The 11,284-nt window shown below is 43.6% G+C and overlaps 1 protein-coding gene across 4 annotated transcripts in view; it reads right to left on the bottom strand.

Annotated features, from left to right (window-relative positions):
- LOC109925808 (CLK4-associating serine/arginine rich protein) overlaps positions 1 to 11,284 on the bottom strand; it is a 62,234-nt gene that overhangs the window by 50,296 nt on the left and 654 nt on the right. For 2 of the 4 annotated variants that reach the window (XR_007265776.1, XM_048618177.1), the window contains exons 2-4: positions 9,897 to 9,968; positions 6,550 to 6,690; positions 5,934 to 6,031 (exon numbers count right to left, since the gene is read on the bottom strand). Coding sequence is in view for 3 of the 4 variants with exons in the window: in XM_048618177.1 (XP_048474134.1) it covers positions 5,934 to 6,031; positions 6,550 to 6,648 (197 nt within the window). In the remaining variant the exon portion in view is untranslated. Of the gene's footprint in view, positions 1 to 5,933; positions 6,032 to 6,549; positions 6,691 to 9,843; positions 9,969 to 11,284 lie in introns of all 4 variants that reach the window. The other 2 variants (XM_048618178.1, XM_048618179.1) reach the window with 2 other exon arrangements.

The raw sequence follows: 11,284 nt of genomic DNA on the forward strand, positions 1-11,284 counted from the left end.
AAAGGGAAGGAGAAATCAAGAGCTGTTAGTAATGGAGGTGATAGGACTCAAAAAGAAGGTGCAAAAACTGGCATAAGAGCACTTGATCTGAATGCTCGGAGCATTCGAAACAAGGTGGATGAGTTGACGGCGCAAATCATGGCAAATGGATAGGAGTTAGTGGCCATTACAGAGACATGGTTGCAGGATGGTCTTGACTGGGAGTTAAATATCCAGGGGTATCAAACTGTTCGGAAGGACAGACAGGAAGGTAAGGGAGGTGGTGTCACTCTGATTTTTAAGGATGATATCAGGGCAGTAGTGAGAGATGACATAGGTTCTACTGAACAAAAAGGTTGAATCCATTTGGGTGGAAATTAGGAATAGCAGGGAGAAGTCACTGATAGGTGTGGTCTACAGGCCACCAAATAATGACATCGTGGTGGGGTGGGCAATAAACGCAGAAATAGCTAATGCACATAAAAATGGTACGGCAATTATCATGGGGGATTTTAATCTACATATCGATTGGTCAAACCAGGTCGGTCATGGCAGCCTTGAGGAGGGGTTCATAGAATGCATCCACGATAATTTCCTTGAACAATATGTAATGGAACCTACGAGGGAGCAAGCTATCCTAGATCTAGTCCTGTGTAATGAGACAGGAATAATTAATGATCTCACAGTTAGGGATCTTCTCGGAAGGAGCATTCACAGTATAGTCGAATTTAAAATACAGATGGAGCGTGAGAAGGTTAAATCCAGTACCAATGTCCTGTGCTTAAACAAAGGAGACTATGATGGGATGAGGGAGGAGTTAGCTAAGGTAGAATTGGAGCAAAACCTTTCTGGTAGGTCAATTGAGGAACAGTGGAGGACTTTCAAAACAATTTTTCACAGTGCTCAGCAGAAGTATATTCCAGTGATAAGGAAGAACTGTAGGAAAAGAGAAAGTCAGCCATGGATGTCTAAAGAAATAAAGGAAAGTATCAGATTGAAAAAAAAATACAAAAAAAGCAAAGAGTAGTGGGAAACTAGTAGACTGGGAAATCTTTAAAGGCCAACAGAAAGCCATAAAAAAAATTATAATGAAAAGTAAGATAGATTATGAGAGTAAACTAGCTCAGAATATAAAAACAGGCAGCAAAAGTTTCTCTAAATATGTAAATCGTAAAACAGTGGCGAAGGTAAACATTGGTCCTTTAGAGGATGAGAAGGCCAATTTAATAACTGGGAATGAGGAAATAGCTGAGGCGTTAAACAGTTATTTTGTGTCAGTCTTCACAGTGGAAGACACAAATAACATGCCGAAAACTGATGGCAAGAAGATTATAGCAGTGAGGACCTAGAAACTATCATTATCACTAAGGAGGCAGTGCTGGGCAAGCTAATGGGGCTAAAGGTAGACAAGTCTCCTGGCCCTGATGAAATGCATCTCAGGCTACTAAAACAGGTGATGGGGGAAATAGCAAATGCACTAGTAATTATTTACCAAAATTCACTGGACTCTGGGGTGGTTCCCACAGATTGGAAAACAGCCAAAGTGACGCCACTGTTTAAAAAGGAAGTAGACAAAAAGCAGGTAACTATAGGCCAGTTAGCTTAACTTCGGTAGTGGGGAAAATGCTTGAATCTATCATTAAGGAAGAAATAGCAAGACATCTGGATATAAATTGTCCCATTGGGAACACCCAGCATGGGTTCATGAAGGGTAAGTCATGTTTAACTAATTTGGTGGAATTCTTTGAGGACATTACTTGCATGGTGGACAATGGGGAACCTGTGGATGTGGTGTGTCTGGATTTCCAGAAGGCATTTGACAAGATGCCACACCAAAGGCTGCTACGTAAGATAAAGTTGCACGGTATTACAGGTAATGTATTAGCATGGATAGAGGATTGGTTGACTAGTAGAAAACAAAGAGTAGGGGTAAATGGGTGTTTTTCTGGTTGGCGGTCAGTGGCTAGTGGTGTGCCTCAGGGATCAGTGTTGGGACCGCAATTGTTTACAATTTACATAGATGATTTGGAGCTGGGGACTAAGTGTGGTGTGTCAAAATTTGCAGATGACACTAAGATGAGTGGTAGAGCAAAGTGTGCAGAAGACAATGAAAGTCTGCAGAGGGATATAGATAGTCTAAGTGAGTGGGCAAAGGTCTGGCAGATGGAGTACAATGTTGATAAGTGTGAGGTCATCCATTTTGGTAGGAATAACAGCAAAATGGACTATGTTTTAAATGGTAAAAAATTGCAGCACGCTGCTGTGCAGAGGGACTTGGGTGTCCTTGTGCATGAATCTCTAAAAGTAGGATTGCAGGTGCAGCAGGTAATTAAAAAGGCAAATGGAATTTTGTCTGTCATTGCTAGGGGGATGGAGTTTAAAAACAGGGAGGCTATGCTGCAGCTGTATAGGGTCCTTGTGAGGCCACACCTGGAGTACCGTGTGCAGTTTTGGTCTCCTTACTTGAGAAGGGACATACTGGCACTGGAGGGGGTGCAGAGGAGATTCACTCGGTTGATTCCAGAGTTGAGAGGGTTGGATTATGAGGAAACACTGAGTAGACTGGGATTATACTCATTGAAATTCAAAAGAATGAGGGGAGATCTTATAGAAACATATAAGATTATGAAGGCAATAGATAAGGTGGAGGCAGGGAGGTTGTTTCTGCTAGCAGGTGAAACTAGGGCTAGAGGGCATCGCCTCAAAATAAAGGGAAGCAGATGTCGGACTGAGGTCAGGAGGAATTTCTTCACCCAAAGGCTTGTGAATCTGTGGAATTCCCTGCCCAGTGAAGCAGTTGAAGCTACCTCACTGAATGTTTTTAAGGCAAGGCTAGATAAATTTTTGAACAGTAAAGGAATTAAGGGTTATGGTGAGCGGGCGGGTAAGTGGAGCTGAGTCTCAAAAAGATCAGCCATGATCTTATTGAATGGCAGGGCAGGATCGAGGGGCCAGATGGCCTACTCCTGCTCCTAGTGCTTATGTTATGACATCCACTGTATTTAACTTCATGCCATCTAGAAAGTACTCGGATCTATCCTTTCTCAGTCCAAAATGGATAACCTCACACTTGCTTACATTAACCTCTATTTGTCACAGTTTTGCCCATTCACCTAGTCTTTCAATACCTCTTTGTAATTTTATTCTAATATCTACACTGACTACAATGCTACCTAATTTGGAAATGACTTTTTTTTGCCATTATCTGAGTCGTTAATAAATGTGAATAATTAAGACCCTAACACACATCTTGTGACACTGGTGACATCCTGCCAAATTGAGTATCTACACATTATCTCTACTTTCTGTTGCCTGCCACACAACCAAATTCCCAGCCATCCCGTAATATGGCAACCAGAACTGCACACAGTATTCCAGTTGTGGCCTAACATTACATATGGCTCCATCATAGCCACCTTTTCTTGTACTCAATACTTTGACAAATGAAGGCAAGAATCACATATGCCTTCTACTATAACCTTATCTACTTATTACACTGCCTTCAAGGATCTATGAACATGCACACTAAGGCCCCTCTCACTATCTGTACTTAGAATCATAGAATCCCTACAGTGCAGATAGAGGCCGTTTGGCCTATCGAGTCTGCACCGATCCTTGTAACCCAACATTCATCATAGCTAAATCAATTTAGCCTAAAATTCCCTCGACACTATGGGGCAATTTAGCATGGCCAATCCACCTAACCTGTATGCCTTTGGACTGAGGAAAGAAGCTGGAGCGCTAAGCGGAAACTCATGCAGATACGGGGAGATTGTACAAACTCCACGCAGACAGTCATCCGAGATTAGAATTGTACCCAGGACCCTGGTGTTGTGAGGTTTTTAGGATCCCTTGGATTCTACCATTCAACGTGTACTACCTTGCCTGGACAGTCCTCCTAAAATAAATCACCTCACATTTTTCAGGACTAAATTCTACTTGCCATTGGCCAGTCCATCTGTATTGCCCAACTATATTGCCCCAGAGTGTAAACGTAGTCATTAACATACTGCTGTCTGTGGGACCTTGCTTTGCGCAAATTGTTGTAATGTGGCAGCCAGTGGCTACACTTGAAAATTATTTCATTGGCAGTATGGCATCCTATGCTCTTGGAAGATGCTATGTAAATGCAAATCTTTCTTAACAGCCTGACACTGGTCAGTCTATCATCATTAATAATATAGACCCTAAGACAGCGGGTGAAGCATAAATCTGCATAGAAATCCTCATCACCATAGTTTATTCACAGAATGCAGCATCACACATATTAGCCTCCTGCTGACTAACCAACTCAGTGCCCCAGCAATGCCTTTTCAAACCGGGGTCAAACAAATAGAGTCACTGAGATATATAGCACGAAAACAGTCTCTTCGGTCCATTTTGTCCATGATGACCAGATATCCTATACAAATCTAGTCCCATCTGCCAGCATTTGACCCATATCACTCCAAACCCTTCCCATTCATATTCCCATCCAGATGCCTTAAACATCTAACTACTGCTCCAACTGATCCAGGCAATCTGATAGGATTCGCAACCAAGCACACTTCCTGCAGACATAATCATCTGTAACATGGAAACTCCCTACTCTCCCACATCCAACAGGAAGAGCACATCACTCTACTAAAGACCATCTCTGTATTTTCCACCATGTGATCACTGCCTTTGTCTCTCTTCCTCCTTTTTTAAAGTGCCGTTACTTTGATCTTTTTTCCCCAAAGTTCCAAAACAATGCAACAGCTTATAAAATAGTAATTACTACTCCTAGAATTCGAGGAAATCGGCTCCAACACTGAAAATACCTCAAAAAAAGCAGCAGCTCTTACAGCCACAATTCTTTCCCGTCCTCCATCTTGGATTACCCAGAGATAACAAATTTACTAAGGAATCTCTCAAAACGGAACTTTAACAATGAGCAGCTTTAATAGTCTCTTTATATAATTTTGAAACAATAAAACAAATTAAATATACTGATGAACAACCCCTTTGAAAAGGGGTCTCATATACACTTTTGAGCAAACAATTAAAAATTAACTAACTAGATGATAGCTTCTTAAAGGGAAAGGCCCCGTTTTATACATTTTGAACAATTAATGAAGGAATTAACTAATATTTGGCCTCTTAAAACAACTTTCCGGGGCGAAGTCTATTTTTATAATTACTTAATCAAATTCTTTTGACACCTCAGGTCACACCTCGGTGGGACATGAACTGGATTTTTTTGGCCCAGAGGGAGGGGCACTGTAAAGACCTTCTAAAATCCAGGAACTTCAGCTGCATTGAAAGTCCATGAGCATGATGAGATTTGAACACGTGTCTCTTCACTTCAGCTCTGATGAAGTCATCGAAACTTGAAACGTTAGCTTGCCTTCCATCCATGGATGCTGCCTGACCTGCTGTGAGCTCCAGCATCTTTTGCTTTCAGTATGTATCCTTCATACATGGCCTAGGTATTGAAATACTGCCACTACATCACAAGATTTTAATTCTTTAGATATTAAAGGCATCAAGGGGTGTGAAGAGAAAGCAGGAATATGGCATTGTGATTCAGGATCTGCCATGATCATACTGAAGGCCGGAGCAGGCTCAAGAGCTGAACTCCTGTGCACTGATTCTATGTTTGACCCTCATTTTTATTATCACCCCGATTTTGACAGGTTATGACATTACTCTAAGGCAGGTGGACCTTCAACCCAAATCTTCTCATTTAGAGGTTGGGACACTAACTACCACTGAATCACAAGACCCAAATCCATTTTGATTAAAAAAAAAATTAACTTTAATCAGCCTGTCTGAACAAATTAGAACACATCCCCTGTCACAGGTCAAGAAAGAGAGGCATGACCCCTGCACCACAAGAGCTGTGCTCAAGATGCTTAATTGATCAGCAGCCTCCATTCATGTTCTTTACAAAACTGTTAACAGTCCAGCGATTCAGGTATGGTATCACTCACATGTTGAGAGGGCTCTCTGCAGCAAGGGCCACGGCAGAATCCAGGTGAATTTTACATGCTCGACCGTGCACCTGCAGAAACTGCGCTGGATCTTTTTTCTGGAAATCAAAGATGGCAGAATGTTGCTTACATTGGGAAAAGAATTTTCAAAGCCACGTTTTAACGTCAACTAACCCCGACATTATAGAATTGTACAGCAAGGAAGCAGACCCGTCAGGCCAACAAGTCTACCCTAACCATGTTCCCAAACTAAACTAGTCCCATTTGCCTGCATTTGGTCCATATCCCCCCAAACCTTTCCTATCCATGTACTTATCCAAATGTCTTTTAAAATGTTGTAACTGTACCTGCATCCTGCACTTCCTCTGGCAGTTCATTTCACACACGAACCACTGTGTGAAAAAAGTTGCACCTCATGTCCTTTTTAAAGCTTTCTCCTCTCACCTTAAAAATATGCCCCTTGGTTTTGAACTCCCCCGCACTAGGAAAAATACCTTTGACTATTCACCTTATCTACGCCCCTCATAATTTTATGAACCTCTACATGGTCACCCCTCAACCTCCTACGGTTATCCAAATTGGAAGAGTGGACGTTACAACATGGTGGCAAACTCACTATCTTCTCGTAGTACTCCCTGCGTCGCTCAGCCCGTTTCTTGTAATCCACCATCATCCCGCGCAGTTTCCGCTCGTGTTTCCGAGCCTCATGCCACATCCTGGATTCTTAACGTGACACAAGTTACACAAAATAGCAAGTCTGAAGAGAAACAGAAAGTGATTCCAATTGAACAGGCCAGCTTTCAACAATATGCCACATTTAATTAGAACCTAGAATGCAGTAAAGCAACCCAAGGCATTTCACAGACGTCACCAAACGTAATGTGACACCAAGCTACAGGATGATGAGAGATAGACAGGCAGATTAGGCCAAAATCTTGGCCAAAGAGGAAGCTTATAAGGAATGCCTTAAAAGAGAGAGTTAGAAAGGCAGAGAGGATTAATGGGGGAGTAGAATTTTGAAACTTAGGAACCAGACAGCTGAAGGCACAGTTGCCAATTAAAATTGGAGATATTCAAGAGGCCAGAATTGGAGGAATACAGAAATTGTGGAGGGCTTCAGAGATTGGGAGGGGTCAAATCCATGGAGAGCTTTGAAAACAAGGACAGAAATATTAAAATCAAGGTACTGCTGGATCAGGGATCAATGTAGGATGTGTGAAACCTGGTGCAAGGCTACAGTGGGGCTAGCAGACTGATTTTTCCTTTTAGAGACAAAAAAAAACTGCAGATGCTGGAATCCAAGGTACACAAAAAGGAGGCTAGAAGAACAAGCAAGCCAGGCAGCATCTGGAGGAAAGGAGAAGTCAACGTATTGAGAAGTCAACAGTGACTTCTCCTTTCCTCCAGATACTGCCTGATTTTCCCTTTTGTTGTTTACACAGGTTGACTTCTGGCATGTGCCTAAAAAAAACACGCATTGGATTTGTCCTCACATTTCAAAGTCCAAAGGATTAGCATTCAGGTTCAACACCAAGGAAAAGATATGACCACACTTTCCTTCACAGCATGACAGGAAACTGATCTGCAAGTGTGGTACAGGGCCATAAACAACAAGTTTGATTCCTGATTAGCTTCAAAACACTAACACTGGAAGTGTGTATAGACGTACGTCATTTAATACATGGAAGATCATCGATATACGTGCGGCAATCTCCTGAGAAATTGCTCAGTGACCCAGAGAATATGCTGGCCACCAAATGAAGCCAGTTCTTCAATGTCATTCCAATTCTGGGGATAATGAATGCAGGTTGAATCCTGACACTGAAGCTCATGGGACAAAGAGAACTGCACACACAGCTGCCACCTACATTTATCTCTGATTCCATCCTCTCACAGGACATGGGCAAAGGTAATATTTCCTTATTAACTTGAAGTTTTACAAGCTTCTCTCTCTGTAAAAGTGATTCCAACATTTTTTGTCCTTTGTTCCAATTGTTTATACATTTAAAAGGGCAGGATTTATTGGCCATTCCTAATTACCCTTGAACTGAGTGGAACAGACAGATAAGAGTCAAACACATCACTGTGGGTCTGGAGTCACGTGTAGGCCAGACTGGGTAAGGATGGCAGATTACATTACACTGAAGAACATTAATGAACCAGATGGGTTTTTATGACAACTGATGAAAGTTTCACAGTCATCGTTACTGAGGCTAGCATGTAATTCAAGATTTATCATTAATTGAATTTAAAATCTGCCTGCTTCTATGCTGGATGTGAATCTATAGCCAGGGCCTCTGGATTATAACTCCAGAAACATCAAAATCTCAAAAACAGACTGTTAACTGTAGATAAATGATCGCCAATAGAGGACCAAAGGCTGGATAGTTGTGCATTTGGAAATGCACTTAGTTTTATAATCTTGATTCAGATGCAAAAAAAAGTGATGCTGGAAGCTGGTATGGATAAGATTCAAGGGCAGTAAACTAACTCAACAGATGCCAGTGAATATATGTGGTTCTCACAGGGGTCAAATTTGAGGAGCACAGTGAATCCAAAACTGGTAAAATGGAACATGCAGAGAACAGCTTGAGAATCTCCAAAGATGAGGACACAGCATCTTCAGCTTTGAACAACATCCCAAGGCATTTTGATGAGGGACAAAGAAAATGGACGCTCTATCAGGATTTGGGTTTTAAGGAGCAAGGGCACATCATAGCTTTCAGGTCCCTCCCTTGACACGTGACACGTTGAATACTTAACACTGTTCTATTGTTATTGCTGAATCAAAACCATGAAACACCTTGGAAGTTTCTTTGTGACATCAATTTCAGCATTTTGAGTAGAAAAGTAGTATGCTAGTACAGCAGGTATTAAGGAAGGCGTATGGAATTATGGCATTTATTGTTAAAGGAATAGAGTATAAAAGTAGGGAAGTATTGCTGCAACCGTACAAGGCATTAGTGAGACTGCATAGAATTTTGTTACCCTTGAGGGATAGTTGTCATGGAGACAGTTAAGAGGATGTTCACTAGATTGATTCCAGAGATGAGGTGCTTGTCTTATGAAGACAGTTTGAGCAGTTTAGGCCTATATTTCTGGAGTTTAGAAGAATGAGGGGAGATCTAACTGAGGGGACTGACAGAGTAAATGTAGAAAGAACATTTCCTCGTTGGGCAATCTAGAACAATAGGTCATAATTTTAGAATGAGGGTTAGCAGATTTAAAACAGAGATGAGAAGAAATTATTTTTATTCATTCACAGGATGAGGGCATTGGTGGCTTTTATTGCCCATCCGAGAAGGCAGTTGAGAGTCAATCATATTGTCGTGGGTCTGGAGTCATATGTAGTCCAGACCAGATGGCAGCTTCCTTCCCTAAAGGACATGAGAGAACTGGATGGGTTTTTCCAACAATCAGCAATGGTTTCAGGGTCATAATTAGATTGCTAATTCCACAAATTTATTGAATTCAAATTCTACCATCTGCTGTGGCAGGTTTCGGAGCCAGCTCCCAGAACATCACCTGGGTCTCTGGATTAACAGTCCAGCAATAATATCACTAAGCCATCACCTCCCCAAAGGGTTGTGAATCTGTGGAGTTCACTACCCCCGAGTTCAATGGACGCTGGCATATTGAATAAATTTAAGGAGGTGATAAGACAAATGTTTAAAAATAATGGGTTGAAGCATTATGGAGAGCAGGCAGGGAAGTGGAGTTGAGGCTGAGAAGAGATCAGTCATGACCGTATCAAATGGCGAAGCACGTTATGAGGGGCTGAATGGCCTCCTCCTGCTCCTAGTTTTCATGGAAGGTGGGGATGGATGATGAGATTGGTCGAATTTATGGGAATATACCAGTTCAGTGGAATTTAAGCTGAAGACACAATGACAAAAAAAGGAATACATACTGTCCCAATCCCTTAAACGTTTGTGTGTCCTTGTAAAAACATTACTCACTCACTTCACTTGTACAAGAGGCACAGAGCAGCTCTGCTGAAGGTGAAAAGACAGGTAGTGAGTAGTGGCATTCAACCTGGAGAGAGAGAGAGAATAGATGTGTCAGATGTTAGGAGGGAATAAAAACTCGCCCCTCTGGGATCTTACACAGAGGGGTCAACAGAGGTCTTTCAATACCATTCTGAAATTTTAACTTGGATTCTCTCCCGCTCTGCAGTTGATGCTCAGACATTTTTGTCATTGTTTTTCAATTGGTTGTACAAAATGCACCCTGCCACATATCACTTAAATTACATTGCTTCAAGGTATTTGAGATGATTCCCTGGATCAGGTGATCCATCCATTGCCCTCCCACCACTACTCCCACCTTGCCTCCCTTACACCTGTCCCCACTCCTGCCATCTCCCAACCCTTCCCCTACATCTCTCCACCCACTCTTCCTACCCTCGACCACACTCCTCCTCACCCCCTCCCCCTACTTCTTCCCCCTCTCATCCCATCCCTCTCACCTTCAACCCTCCTTCCGTAACCCCTCACCCTCACCCCTCCCATTCACCTTCAACTCACTTCCCTCCATTCGCTCTGATCGCCTCCCTCATCTTTCCCGCCCCTACTCTTTCCCCACACCACTCACCCAGTCCTCTCCTCCCGACTCATAACACCTCCCCCCCCCCCCGTCACTCCCCAGCAACCTCATACCCTCCACCTCCTCATTCCATCCACCTCCTCATTCATCCTCAACTTGTTACCCCCCAACTTACTCCTGCACCCCCATGTATCTCATCCTCCATCCTTTCCCACTCTTACCTTCATCTGCACCCCTTGCTCCCTCATATACTCCCTCCTCCCGACTTAGAACACCACATCTGAATTTAGGCTCAACTCTCCCATATTATACTCTTTCCCCTGGCCCCTGGCCCCCCCCCCCCCCCCCCACCCCTCTCCCCCCCCTCCTTCCCTCCCCCCCCCCCCCCCCCACCCCCCCCCCCCCCCCGAATACCCCTAACCCCCACCCCCCCACCCAATGCATACCCCTACCCCCGGCCCCCCCCCCACCAATGCATACCCCTAACCCCGGTCCCCCCCACCAATGCATACCCCTAACCCCGGTCCCCCACCCCAATGCATACCCCTAACCCTGGCTTGTCCCCCCCAATGCATACCCCTAACCCTGGCTTGTCCCCCCCAATGCATACCCCTAACCCTGGCTTGTCCCCCCCAATGCATACCCCTAACCCTGGCTTGTCCCCCCCAATGCATACCCCTAACCCTGGCTTGTCCCCCCCAATGCATACCCCTAACCCTGGCTTGTCCCCCCCAATGCATACCCCTAACCCTGGCTTGTCCCCCCCAATGCATACCCCTAACCCTGGCTTGTCCCCCCCAATGCAT

This window comes from Rhincodon typus, chromosome 39 (genome assembly GCF_021869965.1).
Source record: "Rhincodon typus isolate 14 chromosome 39, sRhiTyp1.1, whole genome shotgun sequence".
Lineage (NCBI taxonomy): Eukaryota > Metazoa > Chordata > Chondrichthyes > Orectolobiformes > Rhincodontidae > Rhincodon > Rhincodon typus.